This window comes from Xenopus laevis, chromosome 2L (genome assembly GCF_017654675.1).
Source record: "Xenopus laevis strain J_2021 chromosome 2L, Xenopus_laevis_v10.1, whole genome shotgun sequence".
In the NCBI taxonomy this organism is placed as follows: Eukaryota; Metazoa; Chordata; class Amphibia; order Anura; family Pipidae; genus Xenopus; species Xenopus laevis.
Window position 1 is genome coordinate 13,669,726 of NC_054373.1, and position 23,585 is coordinate 13,693,310.

The 23,585-nt window shown below is 43.2% G+C and overlaps 1 protein-coding gene and 1 long non-coding RNA gene across 4 annotated transcripts; one reads left to right on the forward strand and one right to left on the reverse strand.

Moving 5' to 3' along the window:
- Positions 1-1,137: 1,137 nt before the first annotated feature.
- On the forward strand, positions 1,138-4,726 carry smim11a.L (small integral membrane protein 11A L homeolog). 3 transcript variants are annotated; one of them, XM_018245925.2, is made up of 3 exons: positions 1,138-1,293; positions 3,545-3,782; positions 4,568-4,726. In XM_018245925.2, the coding sequence occupies exons 1-2, from the start codon at positions 1,273-1,275 to the stop codon at positions 3,779-3,781; spliced, it is 258 nt and encodes an 85-aa protein (XP_018101414.1). In that variant the 5' UTR covers positions 1,138-1,272; the 3' UTR covers position 3,782; positions 4,568-4,726. The 3 variants fall into 3 exon arrangements, with proteins under 3 accessions (XP_018101414.1, XP_041437494.1, XP_041437493.1); XM_041581560.1 differs by having other exon boundaries at positions 1,193-1,311; positions 3,545-3,784; positions 4,571-4,726; XM_041581559.1 differs by having other exon boundaries at positions 1,197-1,311.
- A 2,721-nt stretch (positions 4,727-7,447) lies between these two features.
- LOC108707871 lies at positions 7,448-11,555 on the reverse strand. The gene is made up of 3 exons (XR_001934342.2): positions 11,319-11,555; positions 10,479-10,544; positions 7,448-8,183 (listed from the first exon to the last, which is right to left on the reverse strand). It is a non-coding gene; the product is annotated as an uncharacterized LOC108707871 (long non-coding RNA).
- Between the last annotated feature and the right edge of the window lie 12,030 nt (positions 11,556-23,585).

The window sequence follows — 23,585 nt, forward strand, 5'->3', positions numbered from 1 at the left end:
AGTCACATATCTGCCTGGGACAGAACCAGACCCCACAACTGCTTAGTGGCCCCACAGCTATAGGAGCCCCAAAGGAACACTGACTGGTTAACTTACCCTTTAATACATGTTCCTGCTCAAAGTTGGGGGGGGGGGTGTGAGGCTAAAATGACTGTGCTGTGTGGGTCCTTTCTGCCACTGCCCTAAAGCCTTCCTACAATAGCAAATACTCTTTCCAGCTTTCAAATGGGGGTCACCGACCCCATCTAAAAACAAAAAGCTCTGTAAGGCTACACATTTATTGTTATTGCTACTTTTTATTACTCAGGCCTCTTCTATTCAAGTCAATGTATGGTTGCTAGGATGGGTGTCTGTAGAAGGGGGCAAGAGGCGGCAGTTGCCCCACCCTGATTTCCCCAGGTAGTTACAAGAATTTTTTTGTAAATTTAACTTCCAACACAAAGGGGCAGATTTATCAAGGGTCAAATTTGAAATAAAAAACCTTCGGAATAATAGGCCGTTTTTGGTTTAAAAAAAAAAAAAAACAACTTTGAAGTCCACCAATCTCCAAATAACTTATAGGAGGTCACCCATAGGCTAAAACAGCAATTCGGCAGGTTTTAGATGGAGAATGGTCAAAGTCGTATTTTTAAAGAGACAGTACATGATAAATTTCGATATTCTAATTTGTTTAATTCAAATTTTCACTTAGACCCTTGATAAATCTGCCCCATAATGTTTTTTTGAACTTCCCACCCAAATACAAGCCTAATTAATTAGGTTATATTCTACAGTGTCATGAATAGGTTCATATTGAGTGGGATGCTACCCTGATATAACCCCCCTCCCAGGACACCCATGGTTGCTAGGGTCATTTGGAGCCTAGCAACCAGTTAGCTAAAGTAGCAAACTTGAGCTGCTGAATAAAAACCACAAATAATAAAAAAATGAAAACCAATTGCAAATTGTCTCAGAATATCACTCTCTACATCGTATTAAAAGGTAATAACCCGTTTAATACACCGGCTCCTGGGTCCCCTCCTGTCTCCCATGGAGCCCGGGCAGCATCACCTGTTCCCTTCAGTCCCCTGGGCCTCGAAACTTCTGGAAAAATAATCCGCACTTCAAGACATATTTGTAAGCACCGCCCCGAAAGCCTGATTGGTTGATCAGAGGTCGAGTTCTTGCCCATTGGTAGAAATCTGTTCCGTCACCAAACTTTATCAGCGAAAGCCACGCCCCGCCTGTTTTACAGACCGACTCGGGGAGCTGCGGGGGAAGCGAGAGACGAGAATGCCGGAGATTAATTGGAAGGTGCGTAGGAAACGGGAAGTGAGTGTTGGTCACGTGGTGCCGCTGTATAATGTTCAGAGGGGCTTGGGGGAGCGATCCCAGTGCAACGCTCTGATAAAGAAGAGCTCGTCCCCAACATTGCTTATTACAGGGTACAACTCCCAGCTGCCCCCCGTATTGAGCAGAGAAGGAAAGGATTATGGGAGTTTGCAAAAGTAGCTCCATGTTCCTTATTGGCTGGTTTAGGGCGGGGCGGTAGGAGTATTTGCTATGGAACCCCCCCCCCAGCATCACACAGGGGGCCCTAAGCCTAAAATACAGATAAAATAGGAAGTGAAAATCAGACGGAAGAGTATTATATTGTTATGTAACCAACCTGCATAGCCAGGGCCCATCCTCTCTGACCCTGCTGGAAAGCACCAGTCAATGTATGAGTTAAATGGCAGCTTTTCTATCATTTCATTTAATCTGAGCATTGGGCAAAATCTGATTGATCCAATTGTTTAGGCCCTGGCCAGTAATTACTATTAGTCTAGAGCAGCATCAGTGACTTATAATGAGCCCAATGGCATTTATAAATACAGACTGATACGTCTGCCCCATATAAATACAGACCAGTGCGTCTGCCCCATATAAATACAGACCAGTGCGTCTGCCCCATATAAATACAGACGTGTGTGTGCCCCATATAAACACAGGCCAATGCGTCTGCCCCATATAAACACAGGCCAGTGTGTCTCCCCATATAAATACAGACCAATGCGTCTGCCCCATATAAACACAGGCCAATGCGTCTGCCCATATAAATACAGGCCAGTGTGTCTGCCCATATAAATACTAGTGAAACTAGTAAGTGAATTAGAGTCCTGCGATTGGGTCAGGTACCTGCAGAATTCCCTCAGAGTGGGGGGTTTCAGGTGGAAAGTTTGTATGGGTGGTCTGTGGGTACCATGTATATGTAGAGTACAGGCTTTATCCCCCACACCTTCCTTGGGACCCAGGGACTTTTAGGGGCAGGCAATTATGTGGTTGGAGGGGGCTGGCTTTGTTCTTTGAAGCAAGAGGAGGGGGTTACAGAGGAAGAGAATAGTATAGTGCCAGGAGGAAAAAGGGTAAGTAGCCACAGAATGGCAGAAATAAATGAGTGCAGGAAAGGCACTGGACTAGATGCACAAATGCAGAATATTACAATGAGAAACAATATGTATGTACAGGGGTAACTAAGAGTTTTACTGTTTATTTAGTATGAGGTGGAGCTTACAGTCTAAGGTCCCTAACACACACACACAGATGCATGTACACATTAGCCAGTAAATTCAATCACCAATGGGTCTATCTAGAAGCTGCATCCCCATCTTACCCTTTGTGTATAAAGACTCCTAGACTTGCACATGCAGAGTACAGTTATATACTGAGCATCCACAATTCTAACACAGGATCCCTGGAAAGGAAGGATGTTGCAATTGTTTCTGAAGAGGAGCACCTTTCTTATTTAATTCTTGGGAGAGTACTGAATAACTTGACACCCGGGGAAGGCCCATTTAGCCAAGGTTGAAACTTCTAATTCATGTGAATTTTGTTTTTACTCTAATAAATTCAAAAATGCTCACTATTCGACTGGGAGGTCATTTAAGAAAAAATTTGAATGTCTAATATTCGATCCAATAGTTCCGACCTGAAAATTCGAATCGTATTCAAATTGTATTTGAATCGTGTTTTCCCCAACGGAAAAAAAAAACTTGAATGTCAGGAAGGCTATTAACATCTCCAAATGGCTCAACAGAACTCGGCAGGTTTTAGGTGGTCAAGGGGTGATAAATCTCACATTTGAATTCACATTTGAATTGGGGGATTAAAATTCAAATGTGTGAATTGACACCAACCTTTTTTTTTTTAAAAAAAAAAAAAAATCGAATTCACTATTCGACCCTTAATAAATCTTCCCCGTAGTGTATTGGGTCCTATATGTTATTGGTTTGTGGGAAGAAAACCAACACAGAAATAGGGGGAACAGACAACTTCCAGTCCAGAATCAAACTCATGACCCCAGTAGTGCAAGACGGCATGGAGAGAATAGCTCAGCTGAGATAGGGAATGATATGAAGGAGAGAGCAGTGCACAGTAACACAATGTATAACCATTTCATTTTTTCCCTTTTGTGTTGCATTTTCATCCCCAACCCCATATGAGACCAGTGTGTAGGTTCCCCCATAAGGGAACAAGTCTCAGATTGGAGCGTAAGTAAATAATCATTTCATCTTTTTACTTGCAGGCTTTGGATAATTTTCCTCTGCTCTTATACATTCTAGCAGCAAAAACAATCCTGCTATGCCTGGCATTTGCTGGGGTTAAGATATACCAGAGTAAGAAGTTGGAAGCAACGTTAAAGCTGGAGCGAGAAGCCAGACTGAGAAGGGCAGCCGAGAAAGAGGAAATGACAGAGGAAGAGGAAATGAGAGAGGAAGAGGGAATGGCAGAAAAAGCGGAAATGGACAAGAAAGACGACTAAGGTATTGGCTACGGCTCTTATGTTTGGCCAATATCAGTACAGGTATGAGATCCCGTCTGGAAACCAGTTATCCAGAAAGCTCCGAATTACGGAAAGGTCATCTCCCATAGACTCCATTTTATCAAAATAATCAAATTTTTAAAAATGATTTCCTTTTTCTCTGTAATAATAAAACAGTAGCTTGTACTTGATCCCAACTAAGATAGAATGAATCCTTATTGGAGGCAAAGCCAGCCTATTGGGGTTATTTCATGTTTACATGATATTCTAGTAGACCTAAGGTATGGAGATCCAAATTACAGAAAGATCCGTTATCCGGAAAACCCCAGGTCCTGAGCATTCTGGATAAACGGTCCCCTACCTGTATCTGGCAGCCCAAGACATAACAGTCCCCACCAATGATCTCTCTTGGCTGTGTGCTTGTAAGACGGACTTTTTAAGGCCAGTGCATGTTCTGACAGAGGAGAACTGCTCAGTCAAAACTGAAATTAGAAGGAACATCTTCGGGGCCTACAAAGTGCAAACTGAATTCCAGTGCTCTGTAAGCATTGGGTTCTGTATTCTCAGAAATGCAGCGCTTTAGACAAAGTACACAGCTCAGGATATCTGGTCTAGGGAGTTGGCATTGCTGAATTATTTACAGATTTAATACCAAGATGTCTAGTACTTTAAGAAGTCTGATGCTCTAATTGGCTATGGATGCGTTCTAGTCCCGCCCACCTCAAAGTTTCTTACATACAGCAGAGCCAATAAAATGCGGTGCTCACAATCTCTCTTCCCTTCCAGGTTTTCCTCTACATACAAGGACGAGCCAAGTCGCTGGAAACGTGTTGCAACGGATCATGGATAAAAAGACAAGTTTTGATAGACTTTTAAATTATATGTTTATATCATTTTAATATTTTGTTTGCTTTGTACATAATAAACCTTGACGGCTTAAAGGTGCACTTCTCTGAATTTTGATCGTATCTCTGGTATTCACAGAAGGACACAGATGGAAGAAATCTGAAGAGTGCTGGAGGCTGTGATCATTTTCTATTTTATAGCAGCCAAAGGCTATAAGCTGAAGTCCAAGGTCTCTTTCATGTCTGCATTTCATTCATTGGATGCGAGGACTCACAGAAGTCCCATACACTGACTTGCATGGAAGTAAATGTGCTCAATGGATATCACTTGCCCTACAATTGGAGCAAACCACAGCTTTGGTGCAAGTACAAACTCACCCAATAACACTGCTATAATATGTGTGCATTCAGTGTATAGGAATTCTCTGTGCTCCTGCAAGACCTCACATATGGCTGAGCAGTCAGAACAAGTTTTATCAAGATCGACTTACACAGAGCAATGAAAGGTGGCCATACACGATAAGATCCCCTCGTTTGGCACGATCACAAAACGAGGAGATCTTCACCTGATATGCCCACCAAAGGCAGAGTGATATAGGGTTAATCCAATCGTTTGGCCCTAGGGCCAAACGATCGGATTAAATTAAGGAAATGGGCACCCACGGGACGAGGACCACTCTTTATAATGTCTGCACTATGTCAGTATAAATGTTTGATAAAGGGGGTCACCCCGAAACGTTGCACGTCTGCACAAGGAATAAAAAGCAAGGGGAAACCCTGCATTTCACTTGCCTCGAGTGCCAGAGTTTTTCTATTTCTACTATATATTGGGGGTTGCCGTACTCTCTACCCTGTGCACCAGGCGTTCTCTGTGAAGATAGCGTGTGCTCTGCTTCACCTTGTTCCTGCCACCCTTACACAGAGCAATAAAATACATTTGTTTAGAACTGGTCTCAGAATTTAAGACTCTTCCAACTGAATCTCCTTGATTGCTAAACACCACTAACTGTTTGGAGGAACTGAGGAAAACTTCAATGATAGAAATAGCAGGTAAATAAGACACATGTAATGTTTTTTTGCTTGAGAGTGCCATCTTGGCATTCACTGGGATGGTACAAAACAAATCTGTCCAAGTAAAACACTCTGTCCTCTCTAGCATCACCCACCAAACCTGCCTAATTGTTTCCCTCTGTAAATACATACACACTACACAGATACATACCAACATACATGCAGAATGAACTCTCAATGCTGGGAATCACAGAGTTCAGACGGGGGCTGAACATGCCCCTACACAGGCATTCGCCTCCTCTCGTGCCTGCACCTTGGCCGATTTTGGCAAAGAAGCAAAGTTTGCATTCTTGTATCAAAATCAGTTAAAGGGGTTGTTCACCTTTAAAAGAACTTTTAGTAGGATGTAGAGTGATATTGAGACCATTTGCAATTGTTTCCCATTTTCTATTATGTGTTTTTTGTAGGGATGCACCGAATCCACTATTTTGAATTCGGCCGAACCCCCGAATCCTTTGTGAAAAATCCGGCCAATTATCGAATTATGCAAATTCGGTTCGGCCAGGCAGAAGGATTCGGCTGAATCCTGCTGAAAAAGGCCGAATCCCGAACCGAATCCTGGATTCGGTGCATCCCTAGTTTTTTGAGTTATTTAGATTTTTATTCAGCAGCTCTCCAGTTTGCAATTTCCGCAGTCTGGTTGCTAGGTTCAAAATAATTCTAGCAACCATGCACTGATTTGAATAAGAGACTCGAATATGAATAGGAGAGGGGCTGAATAGAGAGATGAGTAATAAAAAGTAGCGATAACAAATGTGTAACCTTACAGAGCTTTTATTTTTAGATTGGGTCAGACCCCCCCCATTTGAAAGCTGGAAAGAGTCAGAAGCAGAAGGAAAATAATTCAAAAACTATAAAAAAAATAAAATAATGAAGACCAATTGAAAAGTTACTTAGAATTAGACATTCCATAACATACTAAAAGTTAACATAAAGGTGAACCCCCCCCCCCCCCCCCCCCTTTAAGTGTGCCTGCCCCAGAGCTGGCAGGAAGGTGAAGAGACCAATACCCCCTGTAGGGGATGATTTTCAGTGGCCCAATTTCAGCCCCTTGTCTATAATTAGCTTTAAAAGACAAGGAAAGTTAAACTAAAAAAAGTAAGATAGAAATGTTGCACATGATGTCTTGTGCTTCTGTACCAGCCCAAGGCAACCACAGCCCTTTAGCTGTAAAGATCTGTGTCTCCAAAGATGCCCCAGTAGCTCCCCATCTTCTTTTCTGCTGATTCACTGCACATGCTCTGTGCTGCTGTCACTTACTGAGCTTAGGGACCCACTCACAATGTACAGGACACATAGAATAGAAATGTCACAATATAAGGCTGATTAGTAATTAATACAGATAATTACTACATGGCAGCACAGAAACCAGTGCAATTAGCATCAGAATTTAATAATCAGCAAACCTGTAGCATCAGCTTATATTACAGGGGAAGCTCATTTTCTGCTGGATAATTAGTGACGACCCCTAAGCTTAGCTTCTCAACAGCTGCTCAGAGCCCACTGAGCATGTGAGTGTCACAGACACTTTCCAAGATGGTGACCCCCTGTGACAAGTTTGAAGTCCTGGATCATTGCTGCTATTGACAAGCTGAAAATGTAGGCTGGTGCAATAAGTTCACTATATAAAACATGATATTTTTAGCCATATTGATTTTTAGGGTTCAGTTCTCCTTTAACAAATTTGACTCAAGTCTCAAGAAAGAACCAATTCTCAATAACCAAGTGTCTATCAAATGAGTCCCACAAATCTCTTCTCATTGTTTATTTTAACAACTGATGTTAATTATTGTTACAGTGTGAATCTGTTTAGTGAGATGAACATACAGAACATAAAAGTGGTGATTCCTTAACAGTAACCAATATGTAGTGGTTCCAATAGAAAGAATACAGTGCGGCAACTCAAGTGTGACAACATCTCAATAACACAAATAAAATAACATTTTTAGTGGAAATCAGAGCGTTCTAGGCATGATCAAACCAGAGATTTAGTGCTGCCCTGGGGGCTAGAGAATGTACACCGGAATTCATTTTCCTGATCTCCTACAGCAAGATTAGAGGGAGGGAAGCATCTATTCCCACTAAAGAAAGTCAGCGAGGGTAAAAATGAGTTCCGTGCCTGAAACAAATGAGGTGAGTTGGGGGGTGTCATCAGAATACTCTCCTTCTGATCTAACACTGGATACTTGTTCTGATAATGAATCGTGGTGCTCGTGAATGTCTTGTGCTTTGGAAGGGTGTAGGAAACATCATTAGGCTTGTCTTCTACCATATTGATCATGGTCAGCAGTGACTTCAACAAAATTAGGATACCAATAAATCCAAAAACGTAGAGTCCATCTCCGATGGATATTTGCATCTCGTATGTCTCACTTGTCTCATTTTGGAAGCCGCTGGGGATTGGGGTTAAACAGTTCCTGGAAGCAGAATGTATTCTGGTTCTATTTAGCAAATCCAGTTTGTCGTATTCCATTTTTCAGGTGATCCTGTACATTGAAGAAATAATGTACAATAAGCTGTGCTAAAAATACACAAAGTATTCTCCAGGTGCAAAATACAGGAAGGAAAATGATCCCAAAGCAACAAATACAATGGGCCAGTTAAAGCCCTCAGTGGCTTAAAAGACATGTAAAGGCTAAAAAATAAAATCCCATTTTTACTTTCTTTAATGAAAAAGAAAGCCATCTCCAATATACTTTAATTTAAAAATGTGTACCGTTTTTATAAAAAACCTGACTGTATGCAGAGAAATTCTCCATTTACTGCTGTGGATAGGAATTGTCAGACAGTCCCCAACTGCTCTGCAGGGAAACAATCATACTTATGAACAGCAGGGGGAGCCCCCGTCTTACTTCCCAGCCATGCAGAACTCAAGCAGCTTTATTTGTTTCCCTGTAGAGCAGTTGGCGACTGTGTAGAGATTTGTTTTGGATTTTATTTTGCCTTTACATCCCCTTTACTGTTTCCAACTCCAGCTGCAGGGACAAAGATCATGGAGCCAGATTTAAACATATAAACTGGGATTCTATTTGGAAGATTATTTTGCTGCAGCCACTGGTTCTGCAGAGTTGAAGAAAGTTTGTATTAAACAATGCAAAAACTATAAAATCCACAATAGATTACATGACAACACAGGACCCAGTGCAGTCTGTATATTATGATTATTAATCAGTCTTGTTGTATTGGCTTCTGGCAGATATTATTTGACTTGTGCTGTTTTGATCATTTATGACAATCCCTAAGCAGCCCAGACCACACTGAGCATGTGCACAGTCTTGGTCTTGCAAAGATGTATAACAAAGTTACAAGATGGTGACCCCCTGTGGCCAACTTTGAAAGCATAAATCATTTGTTTTAGGCTTGTGGTGCAGTAAGTTTAGTATACAATATACAGCATTTCTACCCTTATTCTATTTTAGACTTCTCATTTAACTACCTACCAGCAGACCTTGCAACCATAGGTGGGCCCAGAAAGGACCCCCAGCACCCTTTCTCTTCTGCCTGGAACCATGCCATCAGATCCATTTGCTTGTGGGTGCAGGAGGGAGGGGGTCTCAGTAATGTGACATGAAGGGGGCACAGGAAAGGGAAGCTATGCCACTGAAAGCCCTAATACCATTTTAATTGAATAAGCTGTAGGATATGGGAAAATTAAGAATGGGCAAAAATAATTTCTGAACAGTTTGAAAAGCTGGCACATACACAAGACCACTTTGAGTAAACTTTGAGTACGATGTAGAGGGGGTGATATTCTGAGACAATTCTAAATTGGTTTTAATTTTTTATTATATGTGTTTTTTGAGTTATTTAGCTTTTTATTCAGCAGCTTTCTAGTTTACATTATAAACAATCTGGTTGCTAGGGTTCACATTAGCTTAGCAACCAGGCATATATTTGAAAAGAGACTAGAATATGAATAGGAGAGGTCTGAATAGAAAGATGAACAAAAAAAAGTAGCATTAACAATAAATCTGTAGCCTTACAAAGCCGTTTGTTTTTTTAAATGGGGTCAGTGACCCTGATTTCAAAGCTGGACAGAGTCAGAAAAAAGGCAAATAAATTATAAAATATAACAAAAAAAATAAGACAGACTAAAATGTTTCTTAGAATTTACCATTCTATAACCTTAACTTAAAGGTGAACCACCGTTTTGCCGCAAAGACATTAAAATATAGTAGTTGGCTGGGGGTCGGGTTATACATGCCAGTAAATCATATCCTTACTGAAATCCGGCAGTCCTGGCTTCCACATATGCAGCCATCGCACTAGGCAGGGAGGGGCAGTGCCATGCACAGACTAATGCTCCACAAATATGGCAGCCCCCTCATAGAGGAACATGGGAGATCATATAAGTAATGTAAAGCATCAGGCAAATATTTTTATGGCAAAATTATAAATAGCAATCAAAGACAATGTTATGATCATTGTAAAAAGGTTAATTCCTGGTGTCAGTATCTCTTTAATTAGGGCCTTACTTGGCCATCTACACTCCAAGCCCTCACCAGGTCCGGACTGGCAATCTGTGGGTTCTGGCACATGCCAGAGGGGCTGCTATAAGGTCCCATTGAAAGTCAGTATTTAGTGGGCTGATGGGGCTGTTTGGGCCTCTATGTGGGCTGAGTGGGCCTCTGTGTACCTGAAATGCCAGGGCCTAATTTAATTCTCAGTCCGGACCTGGCCCTCACCCCTGCAGAACTGCAGAGTCTATTTCTTCTGTAGTCAGGAATTAGTAGCCTAGGAAGCGACTGCCGTCATAGGAACTTGTCAGAAGTAACCATTACCTGGCTGGCACAGGAGTGCTGCCTACTGTCTCCAGAGCAACTTCTTGCTGGAAAACTGAACCAATTCTAGAAAAAAATGAAGTTTACATTTCAGTATCAAAAGGGTTTATGAACATCTACCTGCTAACGAGCTTCCAAATTCAGGCTAAATACAGGGCTTTTGAAGTAAACACAACACCCAGTTATTCCTTGCATCTGTCAGTTCCGGATGCCCTGATATGATTTCCAATTCCACATTGTTCTAAAGCCCTGTAATCAGTTGGGTCTCTATCACTCACCCAAGCCCACCAGCAATCTGCTCCATAAAAGGCTGAGGTCCGTATACAGCTAAAGCCAAATAATAAGAGACTGTCTGTATCGACTATTCACCCTTCATGCAATCTGCTTATGGGGACTGCGAAATCCACAGAAAACTGTCTTTATAAAGCCAATCTGTTTGGATGACGGGGGTTTACACAGTGAATAAAAGCATTTAGAGGCAGCTCCCAGCAATCTGCTCAAAGCATTTCTATCAGTACATTGGCCCTGGTGAAGAGATGGGAGTCTTTATCTGTACATTTGATAATGTACTTAAGTAGAAATGCAAATATTAGAGGAGATATCTGCAATTTTGTCTTTCCAAATAAATAAATGAAAACTATTTATGGAAAACTAAACAGCAGCAATGTGTAACTGAATCCTAGCCCCTAATGCTACACACCTGGGATACATAACTTGCACCAGCATATTCTCTTGCTAAAATCTGAGTGAGCAGGGCTGGCGTTAGGAAAATATTAGGCCCAGAAAGCAGAAAGTCTGTATCCCCAATGTTAGTGGGAAAGAAACAATATAAATCCATACCTGCAAACATCAAGCTCTTGTAAAACTACAACTCTCAAATTAAAACTGCTTCCCCCAGTCTCCTTTCAACTGTGGCTTCCAAACAAATATTTTCGTCGCTTTTGATCAGGAAGTATGGAGCGCAAACTAAAACTGTTCCCCAGGTCCAAGTACTTCCAAACAGATTACATTGGTTCCAAGAAAGCTTGGAGTGCAAATTGAAATTGCTCCTCCAGCCCATGGTTTCCCCAACCTCCTGACCAAGGTGTGCACATTTTAAATCAATTTTTTTTTCCACTTTAAAGTTTATTCATTTTGAACAATAATTCAACAGCTCTGCGTATGTAAAATAGAGACTAGAAAGCTGATAATCCATTGTAACTCAATGTTGATAAAGGGTGTATTTTTATTATTCGTATCTTTTTGTTTAAATAGCACGGGCATATTTCTGCACAGTTTAACTGAGTTTATTCATCACTCACGTCAGTTCCTGCACCAGAAGAGCTTACAATCTCAGACAATATTACATTTACACAAGCACTGTGGCCCCAGAATACTTTATTCATCACTCGCATCAATTCCTGTACCAGAAGAGTTTACAATCTCTATTACATTCACACCAGCACTGTGGGCCCAGAAGAGTTGAGAAACGGATGCAGATTCAGTGGATTACCCACTTTTAAACGTTGAAGAGACATCTGTTACTTTGGAGAGGGATTTCTACCACAGAAGGTAGTGGTCCTGGTCTTTCAATTTATATATTTAACAATGCTGAAAAGTAGTTAGGTGCCTCCCAAGTGGTCTCTCAATGGACCCCGGGTACGGCACCCTTAAACAGATGTGCCATTTGTTGTCCTTTCATCAAAGGCTCAATTAACTTTTCCCCTGAGAGGATCTCAAGGGAAAGAGCCGCAGGTTGGGAGTAGGAGTGGGTGGAGCTGTGGGAGTGGGTGGAGCTGTGGGAGTGGGTGGAGCCATGGGAGTGGGCTGGTGTTGGGGGAGGGGCAGAGTTATTCCATCAGGTCCAATTGCAGTGGGAAAAGAATAAAATAATTTATGTGACAGTTGCCTCCAGTGCTTTTTGACAATTTTCACCATTTTTTTATTTTTTTTCCTGGACTGATTCATCATCGCTAATCACTAACCATGAACCCTGGACTAGTGAGTCAGGTTTGTCCAATTCAGTCGCAGGAATTCCAGAAATAATCTCTGTATGTGTGTGCAGGGCCGCCATCAGGGAGGCACAGGGGGTACAAGTGAACCGGGCCTGGGCCTGAAGGGGGGCCCAGCAGTGCTGAAGAAGAGGCAGGACAGGTAGAGGCAGAAGTGGGAGCCGAGACCAGGGAACTTAGCTTGGGTTCTGGATATAGGGTGCCAAACATGACAAGAAGCAGGAAAGGGGTGATGATGAGGAGGAGGAGGAGGTTGATGAGAAAAATGATGATGATTAGTCACATGTTGCTGGACTGTGTATTTTTCTGTTCTGTAAAAAATTTTTGATAATTTTTGACTACAGTGTTATTTTTGTATTTTTATAGAGACAAGTTGCCCTTTGCTTCTCCCGGGGGAGAATAATCCATAATAAAACCAATTTCAGCAGAGAAACCCCATGTGATGTCTATGGAGCCCCCTCCCTGTATTGTGCTGCAAGTGGGGGTGCTGGGGGGCTGCAGTATTGCTGGGGACACTGGCACGACAGACAGACAACAGGGAGTAGTTACTGAAAGCCGTACAGGGTGCAAAGTGGAAAAACAAGACTGAAGCCATGTTGATTTGCACCCTTATGTGATGCCAGTGTTGATGGGAGGGGCCAGGGACTGGTGGGAGGGGCCAGTGGCTGATGGGAGTGACCAGGGACTGATGGGTGTTCAGGGGAACAGTATTTAGCCCAGTGATGCTGCTTGTGTTGCATCAGGGACCTGCACTGGATCCCACATTGTGACTATTGCTATTATACTGTGAGTGGTAGGACGCAGAGCTACAGGTGCCTGTAGGGGTTGCTGAAACTGCATTTGCTGGGGGTATAATATCTCTTTTCCTGTTCCTTTGCATGGCAGTGGTCACCAATGAGATTCATCCCCTGCCATGTGACCTAAATTAGCAACTGCCAGTGGGTTGGATTCACATTCCTCCAGAGAAAGTTGGTATCCTGCATGTGCTCAGTTCACAGCTTGATAGAGCATATCTGCTGTTTGTGCACTGTCCCTTTAAGGGAAGGGCTCCTAATGCAAAGAGAGGCTGGTGCTCACTAATTGCCTCCGGCATGCAAATGACTGTTGGATTATTCTGAACCTTTTGGAAGGTGCTGCAGGTGTATTTTGAAGTTGAAGTAGCAAATTTGCCAATGAAGGATCTTAAAGGGATACTGTCATGGGAAACAATTTTTTTTTCAAAATGAATCTGTTAATAGTGCTGCTCCAGCAGAATTGAGAAATGGATTTCAGTGCAGAAAAGAGCAAACAGATTTTTTTATATTCAATTTTGAAATCTGACATGGGGCTAGACATATTGTCAATTTCCCAGCTGCCCCAAGTCATGTGCTCTGATAAACCTCAATCACTCTTTACTGCTGTACTGCAAGTTAGAGTGATATCACCCCCTCCCTTTTTCCCCCCAGCAGCCAAACAAAAGAACAATGGGAAGGTAACCAGATAACAGCTCCCTAACACAAGATAACAGCTGCCTGGTAGATCTAAAGGGATACTGTCATGGGAAAAAACATTTTTTTCAAAATGAATCAGTTAATAGTGCTGCTCCAGCAGAATTCTGCACTGAAATCCATTTCTCAAAAGAGCAAACAGATTTTTTTATATTCAATTTTGAAATCTGACATGGGGCTAGACATATTGTCAATTTCCCAGCTGCCCCAAGTCATGTGACTTGTGCTCTGAGAAACTTCAATCACTCTTTACTGCTGTACTGCAATTTGGAGTGATATCACCCCCTCCCTCCCCCCCCCCAGCAGCCAAACAAAAGAACAATGGGAAGGTAACCAGATAACAGCTCCCTAACACAAGATAACAGCTGCCTGGTAGATCTAAGAACAACACTCAATAGTAAAAACCCATGTCTCACTGAGACACATTCAGTTACATTGAGAAGGAAAATCAGCAGCCTGCCAGAAAACATTTCTCTCCTAAAGTGCAGGGACAAGTCACATGACATGGGGCAGCTGGGAAATTGACAAAATGTCTAGCCCCATATCAGATTTCAAAATTGAATATAAAAAAAATCTGTTTGCTCTTTTGAGAAATGGATTTCAGGGCAGAATTCTGCTGGAGTATCACTATTAACTGATGCGTTTTGAAAAAAATGTTTTTTTTCCCTTTAATCTGCCCGATGTTACAATTCACTTAAACTGTAACAAACTGTGGCATTGACACGTGTCAAATAGCAGTTAATACGGGACTCTTATAAGGACTGAAACAATAACTGCTTTAATAAGCAATTCTGAACTAAAAACCAGAGCCCATATGCCTCCCTAAATCGCCAATTTTATTAAAAATATTTATGTATAGAAATACTGCTGCAAATAACCATAATGGATGAATTTAAATGAAATTGAAATAATGAATTAATGTTTGTTTATTAACTATATACATGAATTTTGATAAATTAATATTGCACATAAGTTTTTAATATCTCTGTATGATGATTAAAAAACCTCAATTCATTTACTCCAATAATTAATCATATAATAATATGAAGTAATTTACTGAGTGCGATAAAAGAGATTCCTAATTTATTGATTCTAGTAATTTAAAATAAGCTCACGCACTGCCTGAATAATAAGACTTGTTAAACTTTGATTTGCATTTAGTAGTGTGCGCTGCCACCTTGTCATGTATCAATTCTAGATGGGGCTGATCTCTCTAACAGCCGGGAGACCAGTTTCTCTGTTAGTGGTGGGGAGGAGAGCAGAGTCAGGCCTAAGCAGATTGTGGTTGTAGGGGATTCAATTATTAGGAAAGTGGATAGGGTAATCTGTCGTCCGGATCAATGTCACTTCCACATTGTCTTTCCCCACCCTCAGGGGCAGCCTCTCGCTGGGATTGGCCAGTTGGACAGGGATGACAGTTTTGACAGGCAATGACTAACATCACAGGGTGGCACTCTCATGTTCCATTGTTTGCCCAATGGTAAGAGAACCACCATAAAGTGTGAAGCACTGGGTTATGCTGTGTTCATCACGGGTGGCTGGTATGGAGTGGGGTTGTATGTAGATGAGGTTTTGTTATATCTCTTTTATAAGAAAACCACAGTGTTTTTTGGGCAGGAGAATATTGAGCATGGCGTCTTTCATCCACATTGTGTTTCATAGCAATCTGCATAACAGGTCCCACACCTGTACAAAGGTGGGATTCTTCCTTCTTCCATTTGAGGATGAACAGAATCCACTATTTGGGGATTTGTCCGAATCCTGAATCCTTCATGAAAGATTCACCCAAATCCTGAACTGAATCCAAACCCTAATTTGCATATGAATATTAGTGCCAGGAAAGGGGTAAAGAGAACGGCCCAAGCAGCATGCGGTTACAAATGTTTTCACTTCTTTGTTTATGTGATTAAATGTCACCAGTGTCGGACTGGGACACCAAGGGCCACCAAAAAACCTTATACCAGGGGCTACCAAAACATAACACCCACCAAAAAACTTTAGACTGAGGTCCCACCCTCAGTACTATTTTCTTCCTCTAGTCACTCAACCTATACTCTCCTAGTCTCTTTTCTTTACACACTATAACCTATTACTCCATCTATTTAGTCTCTTTGTTCTCATACAAATAAGGAATGGCCATGACATGGGCCAAATTAGCAGCATGAGGGCCCACCGGGAGATTTCCTGGTATCCTGGTGGGCCAGTCCAACACTGAATGTCACATGGTTTTAATGATTCAGTTCAGCCAGGAATTGGACTGGGCCAAATCCAAATCCTGCTAAAAATGACCAAATCCTGAAAGGAATCCTGATTTGGTGCATCCATACTTTATAGTAAAAGATTTGTAGGTTCAATAACTCCCAAGATTTCAAAACTGTATTTTTTACCATGACCATTTTGTGGCCACACCTCCTAAATACCATCTTAATTACAACATTTGACAGGTTATGATTTCTGGGTTTTAGGTGCATGTTTTATGTGTTATTGCAGTTCTGCTATTGAAGATGGAATTGCCCTGTGAGTCTCTCCCAAGAGACCTGCTTGATTTATTTGTTACAATTGTATCTCAGTGCAGCAACTAAGTATTCTGGGCTCCCCTGCGAAAAGCCTCTTATTTAATGACGTTTCAGAAACTCTTTTTAGTTGAAGTATGAACTGCGTCTGGGTGGGAACTTGCACACAGTCACACACAAACAGCTCTGATATGCCAAAATATAAAAGCTTCCAGTACCACATTTAAGTGATGCAAACATCCGACTCTTGATATCTGTTGAGGCTAACCCCACTCAAACTTGGGAAGGTTCCACATTTAACAGGACCCATGAAGCCCATTTTGTGGAAAAGTGCCAAGGGGTATAGCAGCTAAAGTATCAGGTTGTGGATAATGTACCCAGCATGCGACGTGGGGGTGACCAGACCAAAGGGCTTCTTAAGAAAGAGGCCATGTGGATTAGGAGATTAGAAACCCTCACTTCCCAGGGATTAAATAAGGAATACGATTTGCAAGCTATTTTACGGGTTTAACTATTTTTGTTTTTAAATCTTGTGTTTTGCAGATACCTTAGAGCTTTGGCTAGCTTTTAGTTATTCAGCCTTCTATGAGTTAATGGGATTTAAACGTGTGACATTATAACAAACCTGTTGAAGATTGTAACAAATGCGTAACAATTTTGGCAGTAGATGGCGCAATATGTTTCTCTATAAAAAGCTGTATTGTTTAGTGTCTGGTAAGCTTGAAATAAGTCTCTGTGTAGCCTGAAACTTCGCTTATCCAGGTCATGCCAGTGTTCCAAATAAAGGCATTTTTTATTCAAAGAAAAATTGTGGTGTTGGGACCCATAAGGTTAATATGCCTATATGGCTTTAAATCCCTACCCTTGCTCATTTCTCTAGTTTAACATTTACATATCCTAGCTATTGGCCAAGAGGTGTTATGACTACGGATGTAGCGAACGTCGGAAAAAAAGTTCGCGAACATATTCGCGAACTTGCGCAAAAATGCGAGCGGTTCGCGAACGGTTCGCGAACCCCATAGACTTCAATGGGAAGGCGAACTTTAACATCTAGAAAAGACATTTCTGGCCAGAAAAATGATTTTAAAGTTGTTTAAAGGGTGCAACGACCTGGACAGTGGCATGCCAGAGGGGGATCAAGGGCAAAAATGTATCTGAAAAATCTGCCTGTGTGTGCTTGGAAGAGATAGTGTAGGGGGAGAGCTGTTAGTGATTTCAGGGACAGATGATAGTAAGCTTGCTGGCTAGTAATCTGCTTGATACTGCTCTGTATTGGAGGGACAGAAGTCTGCAGGGATTTGAGGGACATTTTAGCTTAGGTAGCTTTGCTGGCTAGTAATCTACTGTTCTCTTTAAACAACTGCCATACGTTGACCTTGTAGGCATTGTTTGCCCAGTTTTTTTGGACGCAGCCACTGAAGCACAGTTGCCAGAAAAATTATGCCATATAAATGCTGAAAATATAAATTTTTTTGGTTGCAGCCACTGAAGCACAGAGGCCAGAAAAATTATGCCATATAAATGCAGAAAATATGCATTTTTTTGGTCGCAGCCACTGAAGCACAGTTGCCAGAAAAATTATGCCATATAAATGCTGAAAATATAAATTTTTTTGGTTGCAGCCACTGAAGCACAGAGGCCAGAAAAATTATGCCATATAAATGCAGAAAATATGCATTTTTTTGGTCGCAGCCACTGAAGCACAGTTGCCAGAAAAAATATGCCATATAAATGCTGAAAATAGTCATTTTTTGCCATATACATTGAGTCAACGTATGGCAAAAAATTACTATTTTCAGCATTTATATGGCATATTTTTTCTGGCCTCTGTGCTTCAGTGGCTGCGGCCAAAAAAACTGGGCAAACAATGCCTACAAGGTCAACGTCGTTGACCTTGTAGGCATTGTTTGCCCAGTTTTTTTGGCCGCAGCCACTGAAGCACAGAGGCCAGAAAAAATATGCCATATAAATGCTGAAAATAGTAATTTTTTTGGTCGCAGCCACTGAAGCACAGTTGCCAGAAAAATTATGCCATATAAATGCTGAAAATATAAATTTTTTTGGTTGCAGCCACTGAAGCACAGAGGCCAGAAAAATTATGCCATATAAATGCTGAAAATATAAATTTTTTTGGTTGCAGCCACTGAAGCACAGAGGCCAGAAAAATTATGCCATATAAATGCAGAAAATATGCATTTTTTTGGTCGCAGCCACTGAAGCACAGTTGCCAGAAAAATTATGCCATATAAATGCAGAAAATATGCATTTTTTTGGACGCAGCCACTGAAGCACAGTTGCCAGAAAAAATATGCCATATAAATGCTGAAAATAGTCATTTTTTTGCCATACGTTGACCTTGTAGACATTGTTTGCCCAGTTTTTTTGGTTGCAGCCACTGAAGCACAGAGGCCAGAAAAAATTAAACCAGTAGGGTTTGCACCCTAGTTTGTAACGGTGGCGGAGGGAGGAGGAGGACGCTAAAGGACAGCTGTGTGTGGAGTCATGAGGCTTGAAGAGAAGGACAGCTGCATAGAAGTCAGAACAAGTCTTCCGGCGTGCAGTAACCCTCCGAGATCCACCCCTCATTCATTTTAATAAAGGTCAGGTAATCGACACTTTTGTGACCTAGGCGAGTTCTCTTCTCAGTTACAATCCCTCCTGCTGCACTGAAGGTCCTTTCTGAGAGCACACTTGAGGCTGGGCAAGACAAGAGGTTCATGGCAAATTGTGACAGCTCTGGCCACAGATCAAGCCTGCGCACCCAGTAGTCCAGGGGTTCATCGCTCCTCAGAGTGTTGATATCTGCAGTTAATGCCAGGTAGTCCGCTACCTGCCGGTCGAGGCGTTCTTTGAGGGTGGATCCAGAAGGGTTGTGGCGCTGCCTTGGACAGAAAAACATTTGCATGTCTGACGTTACAGACTGGCCAAAGGGCTTTGTCCTTGCAGGTGTGCTCGTGGCAGGATTACTGGCACCTCTGCCCCTGGAATGTTGATGAGTTCCTGAAGTGACATCACCCTTAAAAGCATTGTACAACATGTTTTGCAGGCTGGTTTGTAAATGCCGCATCTTTTCGGACTTGTGGTATGTTGGTAACATTTCTGACACTTTATGCTTGTACCGAGGGTCTAGTAGCGTTGCGACCCAGTACAGGTCCTTCTCCTTAAGCCTCTTGATACGGGGGTCCTTCAACAGGCATGACAGCATGAAAGACCCCATTCTCACAAGGTTGGATGCAGAGCTATCCATCTCCGCTTCCTCATTATCAAGGACTGCATCATCCACGGTCTCCTCCCCCCAGCCACGTACAAGACCAGGGGTCCCCAAAAGGTCACCACTAGCCCCCTGGGAAGCCTGCTCCTGTTGGTCCTCCTCCTCCTCCTCCACAAAGCCACCTTCCTCCTCTGACTCCACTTCTGGCACCTCTCCCTGCGTTGCAGCAGGTGCCTGGGTTCGTTCTGGTGATTCCGACCAGAAATCGTGCGCTTCCAGCTCCTCGTCACGCTGGTCTACAGCCTCATCTGTCACTCGTCGCACGGCACGCTCCAGGAAGAAAGCGAAGGGTATTAGGTCGCTGATGGTGCCTTCGGTGCGACTGACCATATTTGTCACCTCTTCAAAAGGTCGCATGAGCCTGCAGGCATCGCGCATAAGCACCCAGTAACGGGGGAAAAAAATCCCCAGCTGTGCAGATCCAGTCCTACCACCCAGTTCAAAAAGGTACTCGTTGACGGCCCTTTGTTGTTGCAGCAGACGTTCCAACATAAGGAGCGTTGAATTCCAGCGAGTCTGGCTGTCAGAAATCAAACGCCTGACTGGCATGTTGTAGCGCTGCTGAATGTCAGCAAGGCGTGCCATGGCTGTGTAGGAACGTCTGAAATGGGCCGACACCTTTCTGGACTGGGTGAGAACGTCCTGGAATCCTGGGTACTTGGAGACAAAACGTTGGACTATTAAATTTAACACATGTGCCATGCAGGGCACATGTGTTAAATTGCCTAGTCTCAACGCTGCCAACAGATTGCTTCCATTGTCACACACCACTTTTCCGATCTGCAGTTGGTGTGGGGTCAGCCACCGATCGGCCTGTGACTGCAGAGATGACAGGAGTACAGATCCGGTATGGTTTTTGCTTTCCAGGCACGTCATCCCCAAGACAGCGTGACAACGGCGTACCTGGCACGTCGAATAGCCTAGGGGGAGCTGGGGGTGCACAGGTGTGGAGGAGGAGAAGGAGGACCCAGCAGCAGAGTAAGAAGAAGAAGAAGACGAGGTAGAGAGCGATGGAGGAGTAGAGGTGGTGGCAGAACCGCGTGCAATCCGTGGTGGTGACACCAACTCCACTGTTGTTGTTGAGCTACCCATTCCCTGCTTCCCAGCCATTACCAAGTTCACCCAGTGGGCAGCGTAGGTGACATACCTGCCCTGACCATGCTTGGAGGACCATGCGTCAGTAGTCATATGGACCTTTGGCCCAACACTAAGTGACAGAGATGCGGTAACTTGGCTCTGCACATGTTGGTACAGGTGTGGTATTCCCTTTTTAGAAAAAAAATTGCGGCTGGGTACCTTCCACTGCGGTGTCCCAATTGCTACAAATTTGCAGAAGGCCTCAGAGTCCACCAGCTGGTATGGTAAAAGCTGGCGGGCTAAGAGTGCAGACAAGCCAGCTGTCAGACGCCGGGCAAGGGGGTGACAGTCAGACATTGGCTTCTTACGCTCAAACATGGCCTTCACAGAAACTTGGCTGGTGGCAGATGACTGGGAATGGGAACAGGTGGTCAAGGTGGAAGGCGGAGTGGAGGGTGGTTCAGACGGGTCAAGGAGAGCAGAGGTAGAGCAGTAAGATGCTGGACCAGAAGGAGTGTGGCTTTTAGTTTGCCTGTTGCCTTTGAGGTGTTGCTCCCAAAGTGCTTTGTGCTTGCCGCTCATGTGCCTTCGCATAGAAGTTGTACCTATGTGGCTGTTGGGCTTACCAAGGCTCAGTTTCTGACTGCACTCATTGCAAATTACAATGCTTTTGTCAGAGGCACACACATTAAAAAAATCCCACACTGCTGACTTTTTGGAAGTGTGCGATCTGGCGGTAACAGTAGAAGTTGGCGGAGTTGGCGGTATTGGCGGCAATGGCGGGTGCGTTGGCCGGCTGAACACAGGTGCCGATACATGTTGTTGCCCTACTGATCCCTGCGGGCTGTCCTCCCTGCTTCTTCTAAGTCTTATTCTCCTACTGCCTCTCTGACTCTCCGTCTCTCCATCTGAACTACCCTCCTCTTGCTCTCTTCTACTAGGCACCCACAAAACATCAATCTCCTCATCATCATTCTCCTCAGATGCATCAATTTCTTCTGACACATCACAGAAGGAAGCAGCAGCAGGGACCTCCTCCTCATCACTCATTATGTCCATCTCTATCGTGTTCTCTGCCAGAATTAAATCTGGTGTAAGGTCCTCATCTCCTTCATCTTCTTCTGGCAATAATGGTTGCGCATTACTCAGTTCAAGAAACTCATGGGAAAATAACTCCTCTGACCCCAGTGAAGAAGGGGCACCGGTGGTGGAGGAAGTGTTACGTGGGGTGGCCATAGCAGTGGAGGATGAGGAGGATGTTGTGGTAAAGTTAGAAACGGTAGAGGATGGGGTGTGCTGTGTAAGCCAGTCAACTACCTCTTCAGCATTTTGGGAGTTCAGGGTCATTGGCTTTTTAAAACTGGGCAATTTGCTAGGGCCACAGGATTGCATAGCAGCACGGCCCCTAGCACGGCCTCTGCGTGGCGGCCTGCCTTTGCCTGGCATTATTTTTAAAACAACAACAAAAACTCAGTTGGTTTTTCTGGAAACGATAATACACACAGCTAGATGGCGGGTTGAAGAAAACAGTGTGCAAATAATGCCTACAAGGTCAACGTATACACTACTACAGCGGTGGATACGGATTACGTAAAATATATTATGGCTGCTTGAAAAAAGTCACTCCGGTGTTTTTTCTGGAGACGGTAATATTATGGATATTTAGACAGAATGTGAACAAGGTCACACAGCTAGATGGCGGGTTGAAGAAAACAGTGTGCAAATAATGCCTACAGGGCAAATAATGCCTAAAAGGTCAACTTATACACTACTACAGCGGTAGTAAAATAAAAAAAAGTAAAATAAAAAAAAATGAATATTAAAAAAAAAAAATTAAAGTTGGTGCTGCTGAACTACTAGGAGCAGCAGATTAGCACACCAGTCCCACTCCCCAACACTGCTAGACTAATAGCACTGGGCTCTTATAGTAGTAGTAGTAGTAGTAGTAAAACAACAAAAAAATAAATAAAAGCAGTCCTTACAAGGACTACTGTTATTGCAGCAGTCAGCAGATGAGATCAGAAGCAGGACAGCTGCCCACTGCAGCTACATACAGAGCACTGCAGTAGAAGGTAGATTACTAGCCAGCAAAGCTACCTAAGCTTAAATGTCCCTCAAACCCCTGCAGACTTCTGTCCCTCCAATAACAGAGCAGTATCAAAACGATTACTAGCCAGCAAACTTTCAACTGTCCCTGAAATCACTAACAGGCAGCAGCTCTCTCCCTACACTATCTCTTCAGCACACACAGGCAGAGTGAAAAAACGCTGCAGGGCTTCGGTTTTTATAGGGAAGGGGAGTGGTCCAGGGGAGAGCTTCCTGATTGGCTGCCATGTACCTGCTGGTCTGGGGTGAGAGGGCAAAAAAAAGCGCCAACAATGGCGAACCCAAAATGGCGAACGTCGCGCGACGTTCGCGAACTTCCGGCGAGCGCGAACACCCGATGTTCGCGCGAACAAGTTCGCCGGCGAACAGTTCGCGACATCTCTAGTTATGACCACTTCCTGACACACTTTAATATAGTGCTTGGAAAGGGGTGGGTCTTCCTCTTTGGCTCCTGGTGTCCTAACCATCTGGATGTTCCCACTGAGCCTGGGTACACCAAGGCCCAGTAAAGCCATTTTGCCCTTAAAGGGGTGGTTCACCTTTTAAAAATTAGTGGTGAGCACAACTTTCCCTTGTTTGTTATAGTTATACAGGAGCAGTGACCAGCTCCATGTTGTAGCTCCCACCCCCTCCCAGCTATAGTCAGGTGATCCCACTGGTGT